The sequence below is a fragment of the Scyliorhinus torazame genome, chromosome 5 (assembly GCF_047496885.1).
Source record: "Scyliorhinus torazame isolate Kashiwa2021f chromosome 5, sScyTor2.1, whole genome shotgun sequence".
NCBI lineage: Eukaryota > Metazoa > Chordata > Chondrichthyes > Carcharhiniformes > Scyliorhinidae > Scyliorhinus > Scyliorhinus torazame.
Window position 1 is genome coordinate 295,014,875 of NC_092711.1, and position 21,923 is coordinate 295,036,797.

General features: G+C 48.9%; 1 protein-coding gene across 1 annotated transcript in view; it reads right to left on the reverse strand.

The window, feature by feature from the left end:
- The window catches only part of LOC140421224 (uncharacterized protein CXorf65 homolog), an 87,768-nt gene that overhangs the window by 6,793 nt on the left and 59,052 nt on the right, over positions 1 to 21,923 (reverse strand). The window contains exons 7-8 of the mRNA XM_072505776.1: positions 7,763 to 7,854; positions 4,824 to 4,901 (exon numbers count right to left, since the gene is read on the reverse strand). Of these exons, the coding sequence (XP_072361877.1) occupies positions 4,824 to 4,901; positions 7,763 to 7,854 (170 nt within the window). The remainder of the gene's footprint in view (positions 1 to 4,823; positions 4,902 to 7,762; positions 7,855 to 21,923) is intronic.

Genomic DNA, 21,923 nt, shown 5'->3' on the forward strand with positions numbered 1-21,923 from the left:
CCCTCTCCCACTCTTCACCGAATTACCTCACTGCACCAAATTACCAATTTCTCACTCGGTCTGTGTCTCTCTCACTCAGGCTGTGTCTCCTTGACCTGCGCAATGCTTACTAATGTGCACTTTCTGTCTGTCTTTTATACAGACTTTTTTCAAGACCCAGAAGGTCTTGACGAAGGGGCACACAGTCTCTGCCCGTCTGATTAAAACCTCCACAGCCATTGACACAGGAGGGACTGCAGGATGTAGCGGATAGAACAAAACAATATTCTCATTTAATTTGCTACGTGATGCACTATCAATTACTGCAAAGATGAGAGTAGTGAATAATCGAGGCTTTATTGAGCAGAGATGTGTAGCCTCCTGTAGCTGCTACCAGAATGGGAACAGCACCGGCGAGCGCACACATTTATACGCCACCTACTGGGCGGAGCCAGCAGACAGGGATTTAACCATGTACCTCTAATACAGGAGTCTTCCCGCACTACATATAATATACATCTAAAACAGTTAGTGATGACTACCACATTCACCCCCCTGTTAAAAAAAAGAGTCCGGCGCGGGTGGTGGAAAAATTTACAAGTTCAGTCTGTCGGGAGCCTTGATCCTCCGCTGCGATTGCCTCGGTCCTGGTGGTGATGCGGGCGCCGACTTGGTTACCTGTGACTCCGGGAGCGTGTTGTCCTCGTCTTCATCGCCCCCGAGTGGAACCAGTGGGAGGACGGATCCTCCTGGGGAGGGGTCTGCGGTGAGGTGCGCTGGGGGGAGGGTGAGTGGCTCAGGGGTAACTGGAGGGGAGGGTGTCGGGTGGTGGGCCGTGGGTGGGGATCCAGCGGGTGCCAGGTCCCAGAGGGAGACTGTGTCCTGGCGCCTGTCGGGGTGTGCCACGGAGGCGTACTGCGGGTTCGCGTGCAGTAGTTGGATCCTTTCGACCAACAGGTCCGACTTATGGGTCCACACGTGTTTGCGAAGAAGGACGGGTCCAGGAGCTGCCAGCCATGTTGGGAGCGAGACCCCGGAGGTGGACTTCCTGGGGAAGGCAAAAAGACGTTCATGGGTGGTTTCATTAGCTGCAGTGCAGAGGAACGATCGGATGGAGTGGAGCGCGTCGGGGAGGACATCCTGCCAGCGGGAGACCAGGAGATTCTTAGACCGTAGGGCCAGCAGGACAGCCTTCCAGACCGTCCCATTCTCCCTCTCCACCTGCCCATTTCCCCGGGGGTTGTAGCTGGTCGTCCTGCTCGAGGCAATGCCTTTGCTGAGCAGGAACTGACGCAGCTCATCGCTCATACGCTGTGGACGTAAGCGGGGAAACCGAACAGGGTGAAGATGCTGTGGAGGGCTTTAATGACCGTGGCAGAAGTCATATCGGGGCATGGGATGGCGAAGGGAAACGGAGTACTCGTCGACCATGTTCGGAAAGTACGTGTTTTGGTCGGTGGAGGGGAGGGGCCCTTTGAAGTCCATGCCGAGGCGCTCAAAGGGGCGGGAGGCCTTCACTAGGTGCGCTCGATCTGGCCGGTAGAAGTGCGGTTTGCACTCCGCGCAGACCTGGCATTCTCTGGTGATAGTCCTGATCTCCTCGATGGAGTAGGGCAGGTTGCGGGCCTTGTTGAAATGGAAGAACCGGGTGACCCCCGGGTGACAGAGGCCATCGTGTAGAGCCCGGAGTCGGTCCACTTGTGCGCTGGCACATGTACCTCGGAATAGGGCATCGGGGGGCTCTTTGAGCTTCCCGGGGCAATACAAAATCTCGGAATTGTCGGTGGAGAGCTCGATCCTCCACCTCAAGATCTTGTCAATTTTGATCTTGCCCCATTGTGTAGTATTGAACATGAAGGCAACTGACCGTTGGTCAGTGAGGAGAGTGAATCTCCTGCCGGCCAGGTAATGCCTCCAATACCGCACAGCTTCCACAGTGGCTTGGGCCTAATTTTCGACAGAGGAATGCTGAATTTCGGAGGATGCAGGAAAAGAATGCCACGGGCCTGCCTGCCTGCCTGGTTGAGGGTGGCGGCCAGAGCTACGTCCGATGCATCGCTCTCGACCTGAAAGGGGAAGGACTCGTCGACCGTGTGCATCGTGGCCTTGGCGATGTCTGCCTTGATGCGATTAAAGGCCTGGCGGGCCTCGGCCGTCAGGGGAAAAACTGTGGACTGAATGAGTGGGCAGGCCTTGTCCGCATAATTAGGGACTCACTGGGCATAATAGGAGAAGACCCCAGGCATCGTTGCAGGGCCTTGGGGCAGTGGGGGAGGGGGTGTTCCAGGAGGTCGGGGTCGGGGCCTAGAACTCCATTCTCCACAATATAGGCAAGGATGGCTAAGCGGTTGGTGCGGAAAACGCACTTCTCCTTATTGTACGTGAGATTAAGGAGTTTGGCGGTGGGGAGAAATTTGCGAAGATTAGCGTCGTGATCCTGCTGATCGTGGCCGCAGATGGTGTCTTGTCTAAGTACGGGGAGGTGGCCCGCAGTCCATACCGGTCAACCATTCGGTCCATCTCACGTTGGAAGACCAAGACCCCGTAAGTGACGCCAAAGGGAACCCTAAGGAAGTGATAGAGGCGGCCACCTGCTTCGAACGCAGTGTATTGGCGGTCCTCCTTGCGGATGGGGAGCTGGTGGTAGGCGGACTTTGGTCCACTATGGAAAAGACCCCGTACTGTGCAATCTGATTGACCATATCAGATATGCGTGGGAGGGGGTATGCGTCGAGCTGCGTGTACCGATTGATGGTCTGACTGTAGTCAATGACCATCCTGTGTTTCTCCCCGGTTTTCACCACTACCACTTGGGCTCTCCAGGGGCTGTTGCTGGCCTCAATGATGCCTTCTCACAGAAGCCGCTGGACCGCCGACCTGATGAAGGTCCTGTCCTGGGCACTGTACCGTCTGCTCCTGGTGGCGACGGGTTTGCAATCCGGGGTGAGGTTTGCAAACAAGGAAAGTGGATCGACCTTAAGGGTCGTGAGGCCGCATATGGTAAGGGGGGGTAGGGGTCCGCCGAATTTAAGGTTAATCTTTGGCGGTGGCACTGGAAGTCCAGGCCGAGTAACAGGGCAGCGCAGAGGTGGGGGAGGACGTAGAGCCAGAAGTTGCTAAACTCTACGACCTGGACGGTGAGGGTCGCGATGCAGTACCCTCGGATTTCCACGGAATGGGATCCGGAGGCCAGGGAGATTCTCTGAGTAACGGGGTGTACCGCGAGGGAGCAGCGCCATACCGTAGTGGGGTCGATGAGGCTTTCCGTGCTCCCGGAGTCAAAAAGGCAGGAGGTCTTGTGCCCATCGATTTTCACCGTTGTCGTTGCGGTTGCGAGGTTGTGGGGCCAGGACTGGTCGAGGGTGATCGAGGCGAGGTGCGGCCGATGCTGGGAGGCCCCGGGCTGGTCAGCGGTGGTGGCAGGCAATGAACGGCCAGACGAGCTTCCCGACGGGCAGGGGTCCTGAGGCGCCGTCCAAAGTGGCGCCGAAGATGGCGGCGCCCATGGGGCGCACATGGCAGGCTGCATTAAAGGTGGCGGCGCCCACGGGCCGCACGTGGGGAGTGTAGGAACGCTGGGCCTGGAAACAGCAGCGACCGACCGGGCCTGGCTCACAGCAGTAAAATGTCCCTCCTTTCCGCAGACGTTGCAGGTTGCGCTCCGTGCCGGGCAGCGCTGCCGGGGGTGTTCTGTCCACAGAAGTAGCATTTGGGCCCCCCGGGGTTGGCTGGCTGCCGCGCGGCGCAGGCTTGCGGTGGGCTGGGGTCGGTAGCTGGTGGAGCCCATGATGCCCATGAGGGTGCTATGCGGTCAGGGGCGTACGACTGGACGTTACGGGAGGCCACTGTTAACGAGTTTGCAAGCTGCCTAGTCCCCTCAAGATCGAGCGTACCCCCCTCCAATAGGCGATGGCGGATGTACGCCGACCCCATGCCTGTAACAAAAGCATCTCTGATTAAAAGTTCTGTATGCCCGACTGCCGAAACTGCCTGGCAGTCACAGTTCCTCGCCAGGATGTGCAGGGCATGCCCAAAATCGGCTAGGGACTCACCAGGGAGTTGCTGTCTCGTGGACAGGAGGTGCCTGGCGTATAGTTTGTTGACCAGCCAAACGTAATGTCCTTTCAGGAGTTCCATTGCTTCAGAGTAAGTAGGCTCATCCCGGATGAGAGGAAAAATGCCAGGGCTCACCCGTGAATAAAGGACCTGGAGCTTCTGTGCGTCCGAGGGTTCTTCAGCAGATGTTCGGAGGTAGCTTTCGAAGCAGGCTAGCCAGTGGTCAAAAGCGGACGTAGCGTTGGCTGCTTGAGGGTTCAGCTGCAGGCGATCAGGCTTGATGCGAATTTCCATCGTTTTAAAATCTTTGCTCAATAAATTGATGCACTATCAATTACTACAAAGATGAGAGTAGTGAATAATCGAGGCTTTATTGAGCAAAGATGTGTGGCCTCCTGTAGCTGCTACCTGAATGGGAGCAGCCTCAGCGAGCACACACATTTATACGCTGGCTACTGGACGGAGCCAGCAGGCAGGGATTTACCCATGTACCTCTAAAACAGGAGTCTTACTGTACTACATCTAATATACATCTAATACAGTTAGTGGTGACTACCACACTACGGTTCCTTTCTCTTGGATGATCTGGGTGCTTATTGTGGGTGCCCCTTTAAAAAGGGGCCAGTGAAAAGGGTAGCAATCTGGTTAGTAATTCATGTCCTGGTGTCTGACCCAAGTGGGGACTGAGGAACTGTGGTTGTCTGTGCTGTTGGGAATGAGTCTGTTTGCGACTCTGTGGATCGAAGAAGAGAGAGGAAATAGGGGGGGAAAGAATATCAGACACTCACCTGGCACCATTTACTCTTGCTTTGCAGGAAAACTGACATCTCCAGTCCAAAAGATGTTCAAGGTACATCACCGCCCTCCTATAAATAAAGGAAAACGTATTGATTGTTTTCAGAGCAAATTCTTCTGGGAAATGTTTTTGCGAAGTTCATTCAAATGGTTAAGAAGAAAAATCACAGGACATTATTTAACCCAGAAAGACATTAAAGTTGGTCATTCCAAATAAATTATTTAGTAACAAGTATTTAAAGGTGGGAAAATAACGAACATATGAATGGATTTGAACAAGAGATAGAAGTTAAAATAGGATATCATTGCTCTCCCTCTACACCAATTATAGCAGCCATAAGTACAGTTAAGTTGGGAGTGCTGCAGAATTAATTTTATTTAGATTATTGCCTGCTCTTAAGAGTTCAATTTCCACCGTTTAAAAAAAAATCTTAATACATGGCAAGTAATCTTCTTTCCAAACTCTCAGAAATACACGGCGGGTTTTTCAATCGGCTGATGCCGGAATCTGGCAACACAATTGGGCGGAGAATTCGCCTGTGGCTACTGAGGGTACGGGAGGGGGTACAAACAATGCCCAACATCGAGTGTGCTGACAATTGTGCCTCTGGCCGGGGTTTGGGGGTGGGGGGGGGCGTCTGCCACGGTTGGGGGGAGTAACGGGAGCCGGCTAGGAGGTGGGTCGTGGGATTGGGGTGGAGGAGCACAGACCGCCATTGCCACAGCCTGCAATGCAGCCGTGCGACTGCGCACGCCGCTGACTTCCCACTGAGAACTTAGCGCCATGGGTCGTACGGGCGGCCCACCCAGGTCACCCCCTTGGTACTCTCTGGCCCCAGCCGACCCATCAACGGGATGGGGTGTGCTCCAGTGCAACCAGTGCCGTCATCTCAGCTGGGATGAGGGTCGGCATGCATTGGAATTGCGCAAGTTCTTCCTGGCGCTGGTGCTAGCCCATTAATGGAACCTTAATCGCTCCGGGACCGTCACTGCTTTCCTCCACTTTGAAGAGGCGCAATTCAATCCCGGCGTCAGCACTTAATTTCACAAACGGAGAATTTGCCCCAAGTCTTTGTTCCATAAATCGTTTCTCACAATTAAGAATCTATTAGAAATCATTCAACAGCTGTCCTGATAATTCACAATGAATTCATCAGAGTTAAATATCTTGCCAATAGATTACTATATTCCAAGCACCGATTTAAGACAATTGACAACAGAAGCAATGGTGACACAAGAAAATTCTTTTTTACACAGCGAGTGGTTAGGATCTGGAATGCACTATCTGAGAGTGTCGTGGAGGCAGATTCTGTCGTTGCTTTCAAAAGAGAATTGGACCAGGATAAGCAGAGGAAAGATTTGCAGGGGTATGGGGGGGAAATGGAAAGTGGTGTTTGAGTAGATTGTCACTGGATTACGAATCGAGAGGCCTAGTTTAATGCTCAGGGAAACGGGGTCAAATCCCACCAGGGCAGCTGATAGATCTTAAATTCAATTAGTAACAACAAAAAAAATCTGGAACTGAAAGCTCGTCTCAATCAGGGTGGCCATTAATCCCGGAGGAGACAATCAGAAGCCTTGGGGTGGGGGATCGGATATCGTTGGGGTGGGGAGGTGGGATGTTGGAGGGCTCGGCAGAGAGTGGGAAGAAGATTGGGAGGGTGTTGTCCAGTCACAGACGGTTTTGAAGCAGGTACGTTGGATTCTTAAAGAAAGGCATTTAACCCATGGATGCGGTAGATCTTGGCTCCAAGGAGCTGCAGGTATAGGAAATCAAGCCAACAAGAGTTAAATTTAAAGTGGTCCATAAGTATGAGGCATGTAGACCTGTTCTATTATTTAAATGATCAACTTGCCTCTTGGGAGCAGGCCGACTTTCCAAGCAGCCCCTAACCCCCCCCACCTGTTTTAAAAATGGAGATTGAAATTGTAATCCAGATTTCACAGAATCACAAAATTGTTACATCATAGGAAGCCACTGTGCTTGCACCAACTCCCCGGATGAGCAATCCCCTGAGCACCATTCTCCCACCTTCTCCTCTTCATCCTGCACATTCTTTCTTTTTAAATAAGTCGATTGAAACTGCCTCCACCGCACTCAGGCATTCCAGATACCAACCACTCGTACAAAAAATGTTGCATTTGCTTCGTTTGGCAATTACTTTAAATCTGTTCCCTCTCTTTTGTTATTCTTTCACAGTTTCTCAAAGAAAAGCAGTCCTAACATCTCCAACCTGTTCTAACACTCTAACCTCCCTCTTGATTCGAAATTTCCTGTTTTTGCATTCATTTATAGAAATTTTCATACAAATGTAAGTTGTTCTCCTACCCCAATGTATCATAACATAGAACATACAGTGCAGAAGGGGGCCATTCGGCCCATCAAGTCTGGTCCAACCCACTTACGCCCTCACTTCCACCCTATCCCCATAACCCAATAACCCCTCCTCACCTTTTTGGTCACTAAGGGTAATTTATCATGGCCAATCCACCTAACCTGCACGTCTTTGGACTGTAGGAGGAAACCGGAGCACCCGGAGGAAACCCACGCAGATAAGAGGAAAATTCCACACAGACAGTGACCCAGCGGGGAATCGAACCTCTGATCCTGGTGCTGTGAAGCCACAGTGCTATTCACTTGTGCTACCGTGCTGCCCTAAATTGTCGATTCATGGCTAACAGTTGTATTGCTAAGGGGCAGGAGAATACATTGTTCGCTTGCTCTTCCTTAAAGCAATACGATTTGGTATCATCTATCATTTATATTTGGAGCTGTACTGAGGATGTGCAAGGAGTTATAGATACAACAGCTCATTTTCTTTTTACCTCAGTAATACAGTAAAATATGTTTTGCTAAAAGTGTGGACTTGTGATTTCCGAACTGGAAACAATAGTGCTAGAAAGTTGAACAAATGTTTAACCTCTGCCATACTTTTTTCCCGATTCTGGCCTGGACCTCCCAGAGCTAGTTGCAGACGTTTCGTCCATTGTAACCTTTGCAGTTCCTTTCCCCTTTTTCATTTGCTGAATAAAGAGAATAAAATAGTTTAGAGTTTTTTCTACGCGAATCTCGTGGAACTATTACTCGACTTTCCAGCCTCTAAAGCGCTTCCTCCTTCCTCACCCTCAAATCCCAACCATTTCTCTACCAAAAATGGAAAATTCTGCAGATGCTGGAAAACTGAAATAAAAACAGAGACCGGGATTTTCTGCCAGCACAAGAACCATTTGGACACTCACGTTGGATTCCCCACCCCCTCCAGCTTTCCCGGCCACGGATTCCCGCCCCCCCCCACCCCCCTTTGTTTCTCTCTCCACAGATCCAGCCTATTTGCATGATTACACCAAAGAAGCTTGGTAATGAGTTTCCCAAGAAGGAGGAAAACTGCCCCAAGCTCTAATCTTCCTTTCTGCCTTCACTCTGGGAAAGCTTTGGACTCGAGTGGTGAGGATTCAATCAGCAACGCCAATATCGCATCAGTGAGTGGAATTGCTCCATCAACATTCTCTTTATTGGTCAAACGTTTACGGAATTCTCTGGTCATTGGGATTCCCTGCTCCCGCTGGCAGCACGCACCCCCGCCCCTGGGCTTCCTGGCATCGCGCAATGCCTTCCATTGACAGCAGCGGGAACAGAGAATCCTACCGCCAATAAATGGTGCGTCACCGAGAAACACTTAGCTGGGGGTCCGGAGAATCCAGCCCATTAGATTATTTATCAAGGAGAGAGGGAAGAAGTAGGAAACTATAGACCGGTTAGCTTGACCTCTGTGGTGGCAACCTAGTTGGAATCAATCATTAGAGAAGAGAAAATTTGGAAAGACAAAGCTCAATCCACCATTGTCAGCATGATTTTACGAAGGGAAAGCCAAGGGTTGGACGTCAGGTTAGGCTTGTGTCCACTGGAGTTTAGAAGACGAAGAGGTAACTTGATTGAAACCTGTAAGATCCTGAGGGTGGATGTGGAGAGGATGTTTCTTCTTCTGGGCGAATTAAAGCTAGGGGTCAGTGTTTAAAAGTAAGGGCACAGTGAGAAGTCTTACAGCACCACGTTAAAGTCCACCAGGTTAATTTGGAATCATTAGCTTTCGGAGCGCAGCTCCTTCATCAGGTGAGGCTCCAGTCCAACGTCGGCATCTCCACATCATTAAAGGTAAGGGGTCACCCATTTAAAATGGAGGTGAGGCAATGTTTTTCTCTCAGAGGGTCGTGGGTCTTTGGAACTCTCTTCTTGACAAGGCAGTGGAAACAGAGTCTTTGAATATTTTTAAGGCCGAGGTGGATAGAGACTGGGTAAACAAGTGGGTGTTAGGTTATCAGGGGTCGGCGGGATGCAGATATGAGCTTACTGTCAGATCAGCCACGGTCTTATTCAATGGCGGAGCTGGCTAGAGGGCCCTACTCTTGCGCCTTGTATAAAGTATGTAAGCCCCAAAACGGAAAGCACGCCTGAGGATGGGAGGCCCAGCCCATTTTAGTTCATCATAAATTGTCTCAAATGTGCATCCAGACTGAGGCCAGGTGGGATAGGGAATTCAACAACACCAGGCCTCAGCGAAGGCCCACAGGATTGCTCCCAGCAGTCAATGACACTGGGGGATGGTGGAATGTTGGGGGGGGGTGGGTTGGAGGTCGCTTTGGGCACAATCAGAAGCTCTGAGGGAGGGATGAGCATGGGGTAGCAGAGGCTCTTGACTTCCTTGTGAGGCCCAGAATATCCTTAAAGAAAATGTAATAATTTACCTTGCTGCCCTGCTTTTGAACGACAACTTCGCTCCTGACAGGTTACTCCTGACAGGCCTCCAATTAACAATGCAGAACAGGTCCCAACAACAATATAGGCCCTGATCTCCGGATTTAAAAAGGATCCCACTGCCTTCCTCAGGGTGTCAGGCTCACCGAAGAGAAGGTTAAGATCAGACATAGTAAAAAGGCAGCAGGCTCAGAGTGAGTAAAGTTCCCGCCAGGCAGGAGGGAGTTAAAATCGGGGCCAGAGCAACTACAGGGATGGTCTGAGGAATGAACACATCGCCTTGAAGCAACAAGGATACACTTGTAAAATGATTGCCTCATGAGCAACGGGGGGGGGGGGGGGGGGAGTTGTTTTACGTCACACCCATGCTGAACCTGACCTGAGGGTGTGAAACACTGACGCAGAGAACAAGAATAGTGGTGAGTGCAGCTGGAAAGCAGCAAAATTGCAAAATGCACATCAAATCATTGATCTTATTTAACCACTATTAACAAATTGGAGCCACTTGTTCATGGTGACTCACCAAATGTGCTGATTTAGAAAGTTAATGGATATAATGCAGAAAACGTCATTCTGCTGGTTATGTTCAGAATATAATGGGGAATTTTCCAATGCTATTGTCCCACCTGGGTGCTTGCTATCAAACACAGGGCTGTAACATTGATTTTCCAACTATCTGATCCCAGCAGGCATAAATCCTCATTGGAAACCCAAAACCATGTCCATTCCAGACGGCACATAAAGATAAGAACATAAGAACATAAGAACTAGGAGCAGGAGTAGGCCATCTGGCCCCTCAAGCCTGCTCCGCCATTCAATGAGATCATGGCTGATCTTTTGTGGACTCAGCTCCACTTTCCGGCCCAAACACCATAACCCTTAATCCCTTTATTCTTCAAAAAACTATCTATCTTTATCTTAAAAACATTTAATGAAGGAGCCTCTACTGCTTCACTGGGCAAGGAATTCCATAGATTCACAACCCTTTGGGTGAAGAAGTTCCTCCTAAACTCAGTCCTAAATCTACTTCCCCTTATTTTCAGGCTATGCCCCCTAGTTCTGCTTTCACCCGCCAGTGGAAACAACCTGCCCGCATCTATCCTATCGATTCCCTTCATAATTTTATATGTTTCTATAAGATCCCCCCTCATCCTTCTAAATTCCAACGAGTACAGTCCCAGTCTACTCAACCTCTCCTCGTAATCCACCAATGTAAAATAGATTACACTGGACATTGAAAGTGTAATAAACCTACTGAAAAAATAGTTAATAAAAAACTTTTCGCATCATTTTAAAACTTTTAGAAATAGAAGTTAGTATAAAATAAACAAAGGAACTCAAAAGAGTCCAAAAAGATTCAATCTTACGTAAAAACACCTTTCATATAATTTTAAAGGTTTTGAAATAAAAGGAAATTTATTTAAAATAAACAAATCATATATGTGTAATAAAATATATTTCAATTATACCTTAGACAATTTTATAGTATCTGCACAGAAGCTACAATATAAAGTACAAGGATTGCTGCAAAAAGGGACATGTTGAAGTTTTCCATCTTGCACAGCCATTTGCTGACTCATTCCTCAGGGCCAATCAGTGTCATGCTGCCTGGTTTAAATTTCAAACAATGCTCGTCAGTTAAGTATCAGTTAGTATCAACTGATGCATCCTCCATAACAATGTCTCTACTAATCAGAGTTCACTTGCCAACCAATCAGCATTCTCTTCTCATACAGTATAAATTGTTGTTTTTCCCTTATATTGAGATACTTGCAAAGTGGCCTGATGAGTAAAAGTTTCAACATGCCCCTCTTTTCAGCAATACTCACATCCTGTACTACCAATTGACTATAAATATAAACAGTTGATGTAACAACTATCATTTTTTATTGTATCGCAGATGGGCTGCAGGATTTTATGTCCATCACGGTTCACTTCCATTGCAGAAAATCCATTAGAGAATTCCACTATGGGGAATCTGGTGGGATATATTGCTTTCCACCTGCTAACTCGTGGCAAATGGTAGAATTTAAAAACTCAATAAAATATCTGGAATTAAGTCCAATGATGACCATGAAACCATTGTCGATTGTCGTAAAAATGACCATCTGGTTCACTAATGTCCTTTAGGGAAAGAAAGCTGCCATCCTTCCTGGATCTGGTCTACATGTGACTCCAGACACATAGCAATGTTTTGACTCTTAAATACCCTCTGAAATGGCTTAACAAGTCACTCAGTTGTATCAAAACCACTATGAATGGAACACAAAGGAATAAAACTAAATGAACCACGCGGCATCGACCTTGGAAACGAAACAACAATAAAAATCCCAGCTCTGTCAACCCTGCAAATTCCTCCTTATTAGCAACCCTTGACAAAATTGGGAGAGCTGTCTCCCAGACTAGTCATTCAACAGCCTGACGCAGAATCATACCTTACAGATAAAGTCCCAGACATCACTATCACCTATCCGGCGTACGTTCTGTGTCACCGGCAGGACAGAGCCAGCAGAGATGGCATCTCAGTGGTATACAGATGGGATGGAGATGCCCCGGGAGTCCTGAACATCGATTCTAGATCCTATGAAGTCTCAGGTCAAACATGGGCAAGGGAACCTCCTGCTGATTACCATTGTCCCCCTTTCAGCTGATGAATCTGTACTCCTCCTGCAGGAGACACTGAGGGGGCAAGGGCATCGAGTGTACTCCAGATGGGGAACGTCAACGTCCATCACCAAGAGTGGCTCAGTAGTACCACTACAGGCTGAGTTAGCCAGGTAAAGGACATTGCTGCTAGAATGGGACTATGGTCGGGGGTGAAGGAACCAACAAAAGGGAAAAACATACTACACCTCATCCTCGCCAACCTGCCTGCCACAAATGTATCTGTCCATGACTGTATCGGTAGGAGCGAGCACCACACAGTCCTTGTGGAGACAAAATCCCATCTTCACTTTGAGGATACCTTCTGTCGTGTTGTCTGGCACTACCACCGTGCTAAATGGGATAGACATCGAACAGATCTAACAAGTCGGAACAGGGCATCCATGAAGCACTGTGGACCATCAGCATGTTTTGGCGCGGTAGCGGGAGTTTCACCCGGCGCCGCTACTAGCTCCTCACAGATCTCGGAATCGGTGAGGGGCTGGCGCTGATTTTTCCATCGCAAACCTGCCGCATATTTTCCGTTTGAGCCGGCACTTAGCTGCTGAAACGGAGAATCCAGCCCAAGCTATTTTATAGGTTGACATATAAAGACAATACAAATAGCTAATATGATTCAGCAAGAAAGACTTAGGGCGAGATTCACCATTTGGGAGACCATGGGCGTGGTTGTCCGGCCTCATTGTGTCTCGCTCGAGTAAAACTAGGCCGGTGAATAACAGGAGAGTCCGAAAACGAGAATCGCGCCAGGCGGCAAACAGTTTGCGATGCGATCGGCCCACTCCCCTAAGCGAAGTCGGGATCTCGCCGTAGCGTGGCGAGAAACCAATTATCACCACTTAAACACTATTTCCATACAATTAACGGGAGCCACCCCATATCCAATGGCCTCCCGCGATTCATCGGCCTCCCCAACAAGTGGTCACGCTGGCGCCAATTACTACTCCTTTTGACAAACGTGAATCTGGCAGAAGTGCTTCTGTGGGGGGGGGGGGGGGCGAGAAGGTGAGTAGCCCACAGGCAAAGAGCCTGGGTTGCTGGGCTTGCCAATGCTCGTAAGGGTGTGGGGAACCCTCCACCGGGGTGGGCCACCATGGAAGGCTGGGGGTGAGATAATGGGGGGGTCAACCACACGCGGCACCACCATGCCAATCCCTGGATCGTGCGTACCCATTCCAGGGGCAACCCTTGACACTGCCCGGCTGCCCCACCGACCACCCTTAACTCCCTCAGACTGCCGAGGCATCTGGCCGTGCAGCTGAAGGCTACTGCCAACAGGGAATTTGCAATCGTGGTTAACTGAGCACTTCACACATCCTAAGTGGATTCCCGTGGGTGGTCGGGCCATGGAGCATGTGGGAGTCATTGCCTAGCATCCCAATCAGACCGTGATGCCTGGGCACTGTGCCTGAACACTGCGGGAGGCAACTCCACAAACGCAGCAGCCAACATCTGAACACCCAGGGGTTAGGACACAGCTTCGGGGACATGTCCACAGTGGAGGGTGGGTGAGTGGCAAGGGGAGGGGACCAGTGCCCAGTCCAGGTGCCGCTATGAGCGGGTGTCCGGGTACAGGGTCTGGGGTCCAGTGAGGGGGGCCTGCTGCGGCAGGGAGTGCCTGGGCATGATGTGCTGGGTGTGAGGGAGGGGGGACATCAATGGGGGAATGGAGCGTCCTGGGGTGGGAGCCAACGCTGTCTGTCAGCTAATACCCTCTCCCAATGCCTTACAGATATTGAACGCTATGGCAGGGATTTCAGACCCAGAACTTGCTGGGCTGGACAGCCAGACGCCGGAGACAGCAGCAGCGTCTGCAGATGTTCGAGGCGGCGGTCCATGTGCCGGACCCCACCCCACACCCTGAGGACCTGGAAACCCATCAGGCCAGGGTGAGAGCCAGCGGGGGAGTCCCGCAACGGCCCAGGGTTTATGGGCATCGCTGGTCATTTGAAAAAAAGACCGTCAGAACGTGCCGCAAGAGAATCCACCTCAACAAGGAGGTGGTGTGGCAGCTGTGCCATGTCCTCGCCGACATGGCACCACATAAAGGAGGAGGACACCCACTCCCGGTGGCCGTCAAGGTCACTGCAGCTCATTCCAGGGCTCGAGTGGGGACTTGTGTGGTATCTCACAGGCCACAGCCCATATGTGCATCCAGCAAGTCACAGATGCCCTGTTTGCCCGGGCGGAAATCTACATCATCTTTGACATGGACCAAGCCCACCAAGATGCCTGGACAGCAAGTTTCTCCGCCATCGCCAGGATGCCCCTTGTCCGGGAGCAATAGATGGAACGCATGTTGCCCTGTGCTCACTGGGCCATCTGGGAATGCCCGAAGTTAACAGGGGTTCCACTCCCTCAGCATTCAGCTCGTGTGCGACAATCAGATGAAGGTAATGCACGTGTGTGCATACTTCCCAGGGAGTGTCCATAACAGTTACATCCTCAGGCAGTCAGACATCAGCTCGAGGTGTTTGTGGCCTCCTCACTGGCGTCATCAGCCTGCAAGATGCCACACATGAGTGGGTACCTTTCACAGAGAAGAGAGCTTCAGATGGGCTGACCATCCCCAGGGTCCCATGGATGGAGGGGCCTGGGCTGTGCTCCTGCCAATCCTCACCCCTTCGGGTGCCGGGGGCAACTATGCTCCTCCCCGGGGAGTCAACACTCCAGCCACTCTTCTCCCTCAAATACACCTGGGATCTCAGAGCACCCCAAGATGTAACTGTCATGACGCTCCCCGGGAAACGGGCGCACACCTACATTATGCGCATCATGTGGTCACAAATGAGTTGGATATTGTTGCCTCCCAGGTGCCAGGGTGCGTGATGTCTCGGATTGTGTTTTCGGGCTTCTTAAGGGGGAGCAGCCCCAAGTAATGGTCCACATAGGTACCAATGACATAGGTAGGAAAAAGGATAGGGATGTAAGGCAGGAATTCAGGGAGCTAGGGTGGAAACTTAGATCTAGGACAAACAGAGTTATTATTGTTTATTGGATAAACATATGGATGATAATGGCATAGTGTAGGTTAGATGGCTTTTGTTTCGGTGCAACATCGTCCAAAGATGTGCAGGTTAGGTGGATTGGCCATGCTAAATTGCCCTTAGTGTCCAAAATTGCCCTTAGCGTTGGTTGAGTGGGGTTACTGGGTTATGGGGATAGGGTGGTGTGGGATTGGGTAGGGTGCTCTTTCCAAGAGCCAGTGCAGACTCGATGGGCCGAATGGCCTCCTTCTGCACTGTAAATTCTATGAAATCTATGAAATCTATGAAATCGTGGGCCGAAGGGCCTGTACTGCGCTGTATCATTCTATGTTCTATTATCTCTGGGTTGTTACCCGTGCCACGTGATAGCAAGACGAGGAATAGGGAGAGAGAGGAGTTGAACACGTGACTACAGGGATGGTGCAGGAGGGAGGGTTTCAGATTTCTGGATAATTGGGGCTCATTCTGGGGTCGGTGGGTCCTCTACAAATGGGATGGTCTACACCTGGACCAGAGGGGTACCAATATCCTGGGGGGGAAATTTGCTAATGTTCTTCGGGAGGGTTTAAACTAGTTCAGCAGGGGTTTGGGAACCTGAATTGTAGCTCCAGTATACAGGAGGTTGAGAGTAGTGAGGTCATGAGTCAGGTTTCAAAGTTGCAGGAGTGTACCGGTAGGCAGGAAGGTGGTTTAAAGTGTGTCTTCTTTAATGCCAGGTGCATCCGGAATAAGGTGGGTGAACTTGCGGCATGGGTTGGTATCTGGGACTTCGATGTTGTGGCCATTTCGGAGACATAGATAGAGCAAGGACAGGAATGGTTGTTGCAGGTGCCGGGGTTTAGATATTTCAGTAAGCTCAGGGAAGGTGGTAAAAGAGGGGGAGGGGTGGCATTGTTAGTCTAGGACAGTATTCCGGTGGCAGAAAGGACGTTTGATGAGGACCCGTCGACTGAGGTAGTATGGGCTGAGGTTAGAAACAGGAAAGGAGAGGTCACCCTGTTTGGGGATTTCTATAGGCCTCCGAAAAGTTCCAGAGATGTAGAGGAAAGGATTGCAAAGCTGATTCTGGATAGGAGCGAAAGCAACAGGGTAGTGGTTATGGGGACTTTAACTTTCCAAATATTGACTGGAAACGCTATAGTTCGAGTACTTTAGATGGGTCTGTTTTTGTCCAATGTGTGCAGGAGGGTTTCCTGACACAGTATGTAGATAGGCCAATGAGAGGCGAGGCCATATTGGATTTGGTACTGGTCATGAACCAGGACAGGTGTTAGATTTGGAGGTAGGTGAGCACTTTGGTGATAGTGACCGCAATTCGATTAAGTTTACTTTAGTGATGGAAAGGGATAGGTATATACCGCAGGGCAAGAGTTATATCTAGGGGAAAGGCAATTATGATGCGATGAGGCAAGACTTAGGATGCATCGGATGGAGAGGAAAACTGCAGGGGATGGGCACAATGGAAATGTGGGGCTTGTTCAAGGAACAGCTACTGCGTGTCCTTGATAAGAATGTACCTGTCAGGCAGGGAGGAAGTTGTCGAGCAAGGGAACCGTGGTTTACTAAAGCAGTTGAAAAACTTGTCAAGAGGAAGAAGGAGGCTGATGTAAAGATGAGACATGAAGGTTCAGTTAGGGCACTCGAGAGTTACAAGTTAGATAGGGAGGACCTAAAGAGAGAGCTAAGAAGAGCCAGGAGGGGACATGAGAAGTCTTTGGCAGGTAGGATCAAGGATAACCCGAAAGCTTTCTATAGATATGCCAGGAATAAACAAATGACTAGGGTAAGAGTAGAGCCAGTCAAGGTCAGTAGTGGGAAGATGTGCTTGGAGTCCGAGGAGATAGGAGAGGTGCTAAATTAATTTCAGTATTCACACAGGAAAAAGACAATGTTGTCGAAGAGAATACTGAGATTCAGGCTACTAGACTAGAAGGGCTTGAGGTTCATAAGGAGGAGGTGTTAGCAATTCTGGAAAGTGTGAAAATAGATAAGTCTCCTGGGCCGGATGGGATTTATCCTAGGATTCTCTGGGAAGCTAGGGAGGAGATTGCTGAGCCTTTGGCTTTGATCTTTAAGTCATCTTTGTCTACAGGAATAGTGCCAGAAGACTGGAGGATCGCAAATGTTGTCCCCTTGTTCAAGAAGGGGAGTAGAGATAACCCTGGTAACTCTAGACCAGTGAGCCTTACTTCTGTTGTGGGCAAAATCTTGGACAGGTTTATAAGAGATAGGATGTATAATCATCTGGAAAGGAATAATTTGATTAGAGATAGTCAACATGGTTTTGTGAAGGGTAGGTCATGCCTCACAAACCTTATTGAGTTCGTTGAGAAGGTGACCAAACAGGTGGATGAGGGTAAAGCAGTTGATGTGGTGTATATGGATTTCAGTAAAGCGTTTGATAAGGCTCCTCACGGTAGGCTACTGCAGAAAATACGGAGGCATGGGATTCAGGGTGATTTAGCAGTTTGGATCAGAAATTGGCTAGCTGGAAGAAGACAAAGGCTGGTGGTTGATGGGAAATGTTCAGACTGGAGTCCAGTTACTAGTGGTGTACCACAAGGATCTGTTTTGGGGCCACTGCTGTTTGTCATTTTTATAAATGACCTGGAGGAGGGTGTAGAAGGATGGGTGAGTAAATTTGCAGATTACACTAAACTTGGTGGAGTTGTGTACAGTGCGGAAGGATGTTACAAGTTACAGAGGGACATAGATAAGCTGCAGCGCTGGGCTGAGAGGTGGCAAATGGAGTTTAATGCAAAAACGTGTGAGGTGATTCATTTTGGAAGGAATAACAGGAAGATTGAGTACTGGGCTAATGGTAAGATTCTTGGCAGTGTGGATGAGCAGAGAGATCTCGGTGTCCATGTACATAGATCCCTGAAAGTTGCCACCCAGGTTGAGAGGGTTGTTAAGGCGTACGGTGTGTTAGCTTTTATTGGTAGAGGGATTGAGTTTCAGAGCCATGAGGTCATGTTGCAGCTGTACAAAACTCTGGTGCGGCCGCATTTGGAGTATTGCGTGCAATTCTGGTCGCCGCATTATAGGAAGGATATGGAAGCATTGGATAGGGTGCAGAGGAGATTTACCAGAATGTTGCCTGGTATGGAGGGAAGATCTTATGAGGAAAGGCTAAGGGACTTGAGGCTGTTTTCGTTAGAGAGAAGGAGGTTAAGAGGTGACTTAATTGAGACATACAAGATGATCAGAGGATTGGATAGGGTGGACAGTAAGAGACCTTTTTCCTCAGATGGTGATGTCTAGCACGAGGGGACCTAGCTTTAAATTGAGGGGAGATAGATATAGGACAGACGTCAGAGGTCGGTTCTTTACTCAGAGATTAGTAAGGGCGTGGAATGCCCTGCCTGCAACAGTAGTGGACTCGCCAACACTAAAGGTATTCAAATGGTCATTGGATAGACATATGGACGATAAGGGAATAATGTTGATGGGCTTTAGAGTGGTTTCACAGGTCGGCGCAACATCGAGGGCCGAAGGGCCTGTACTGCGCTGTAATGTTCCAAGTTCTATTGGGGAAATGGGATTCCTTGCAAGGGTCATCCCATTGTTATTGAAAATATGGAAAGATGTGTCATTTGAAACATGGAAGTCTGGCAATATCTGGTCTGAGAGAAACATGAGATGATACAGGGAAAGATCCCACAAAGAGTTAACAGCAGCTGCAAAGAGCAGGATTGTAAAATGCAGATAGCCTTGGTCAAGCAAACAAGACAAACAGGATTTTGAATGAAGCCAAAAACAATGGCTCACACCTTCATTGAAAGTAACTATCTTAGTAAGCATCTGGAAAAGCATGGATGAGGTTCAGTTGAATTTGGTGACAATTCTAAGTGTGAAATTTTGCTAATACCAGGTGAATTAAAGAAAACTGGAGACTATCAGTCTACGAGAAACATAATTCAAAGCCAAAATCAAAGTCAAAATTATGAGCCGAGGACACAATTGGAAAATAAAACTATAGAAATGACAGGAACCAAACCAAAAGCAACACCTCTTGAAGTCAAAGCATTTTTGAATATCACAAAGGACACAATGTAATCAGATCTATGAGATGAGGTTATGTCAAAATGAATACTTAGTTGGATTCGACTGTTTAGATCAAAGATACTTTTTACAATCAAAGAAAATCAAGAGTTACTTTACAATAAAGTCATAAAATCTAGATAACTGTTAGAAAAATATATAAACCCGAAGAAAGGGAACAGCCAGCAGAGCCAGCTCTCACAGCTCGGTACATGGGAAAGATAGGACACAGCAACCGAGCTCATCAGCGAATACATCTAAAGAAGACCAGGGGCGTCATTCTCCGACCCCCCGCCGGGTCGGAGAATGGCCGTTGGTCGCCGTGAATCCCGCCCCCACCCCCGCCGAAGTCTCCGGTACCGGAGATTGGGCGGGGGCGGGAATCAGGCCCCGCCGGTTGGCGGGACCCCCCGCTGGATTCTGCGGTCCGGATGGGCCGAAGTCCCGCCCAGAAATTGCCTGTCCCGCCGGCGTAAATCAAACCTGGTATTTACCGGCAGGACCAGGCGGCGTGGGCGGGCTCCGGGGTCCTGGGGGGGGCGCGGGGCGATCTGACCCCGGGGGGTGCCCCCACGGTGGCCTGGCCCGCGATCGGGGCCCACCGATCCTCTTCCACCATGGCAGAGGCGGAAGAGACTCTCCCCACTGCGCATGCGCGGGAAACTGACAGCGGCCGCTGATGCTCCCGCGCAAGCGCCGCATTTCCGCGCCAGCTGGCGGGGCGACAAACACCATTTCCGCCAGCTGGCGGGGCGGAAATCCCTCCGGCGTCGGCCTAGCCCCTCAATGTTAGGGCTAGGCCGCCAAAGATGCGGAGCATTCCGCACCTTTGGGCCGGCGCGATGCCCGTCTGATTGGCGCCGTTTTTGGCGCCAGTCGGTGGACATCGCGCCGTTGGGGGAGAATTTCGCCCCTGATTTTAAAAAGATTGATTGTCAAGTTGGGCCTGAAGGTCCCTTCAACCAACCAGAAGGATCCAGAAGCAAGATCTTTTTACTTTCCTGTAAAGACAGTGATTGCATCTTTTAAAAAGAAAAAAATATATAATAAAATAACTTAAAAGTTTTAACCTGAAACAGTGGTTATTAGCCTACTTTACTTACTTAGCCATGTAGGACCCAGGATATCAATGCTACTGAGGGGTAAGTAGGTAAAATTTGTCGGTGAAGGTATAGGTTATACCGGGGGATAACTTGAAAATATAGTTTGACCTGAATAGCACCCACTGAAGCCTGCATCGGAGTCGGGGAGTGAGAATTCCTGTTCACCATTTAGAATATCAAGCCTTTTTTGGTATAGGGGGAATTCTAAGAATAGTGGTGAGTTTTTAACTTCATGGCGCCCAGCGTGGAGGCCTAGAATATTAGAAGTTTCTAGGTCAAGCGAGGCTAGAATATTAGAAGTTTCTAGTTAAGCAGAGTGGGGGCTAGAATATTAGAAGTTTCTAGTTCCCAAACAACGGTTAGAATATTGGAAGTTTCTAACTGGCACAAAGGCTAGAATATTAGAAGTTTCTAGGTCAAGCGAGGCTAGAATATTAGAAGTTTCTAGTTAAGCAGAGTGGGGGCTAGAATATTAGAAGTTTCTAGTTCCCAAACAACGGTTAGAATATTGGAAGTTTCTAACTGGCACAAAGGCTAGAATATTAGAAGTTTCTAGTCTATGGTGAGTCAAACTTTATCTGCCCAGTTTAGTTTGGAAAGTCATGTGTGATTGACTTTTGTAAGGGTATTCTGTGGATCAAGGGGACATAAAACTCAGGTTGGGTGTAAAAATCAGTAGACTAGAAGATACTGACCCTGAGAAAAAGTCGGCAAGACATCTTGGTGACAGCACTAAAAATCTTGCATCCATTACTGGTAAAAGGAGGCCCAAAAATAAATCATCCTTAGAGTGAGGCAGATAGTGAGGAACGTCCTAGAGAAATAGGGCACGCCTAGAAACCTTTAGAGACCAATAACTAATCGACCCTTAACTAAAACAGGAAGATAGTGCCTTAGTTAGCCTTGGATAGGGCCCAGAAAGGGTACTTATCCTTATTTTCAGAGTGCACCTTAAAGGGACAACCAGGAACAGAACTTAGAATTCCAAAAAATGGCAGTTAGGGTAATTCTCTTGCCCTGGAATACAGTCAAGAGAGATGAAGCAATGAAACAAGAATGGAAGAAATTAAAAGAGCTAAATAAATCTTGGAAGAAAGAGACGTATCAAGACGTATCCTTCCTTGTTAGAGTGCCTAAAGACCTGCAATATAGAGATCCAGTCGGGATTCTTAAAGCACTTTGTAAATTTGCATTTGAAAAGCAAGCTGAATCACTAATTTTGTTCGGACACAGACAGAAGCATGCAGCTGCTCAAGTGGGCAAAGAGTGCTCTAAACTGGTTAAAATCATTGACGAAGAAAACATGAAAGAAATAATACAGGTCCCTAGTGAACACAAAAGTAAGTCTGAAGTGGCAAACGAATATAGTAAACAGCTGCAGAAAAATGAAGCTTTAGAAATGGAAAATGATGAGGAATCAGTCCTAGAATTAGATAGCACAGTGAAAACAGTAGGGCTTGAAACAAATGCGCCAAGTAAAATCGAAGATGAATGGGAGCAGACAAGACTTATAAAAAAAATGTACGTAGGAGGAAAGCAGAT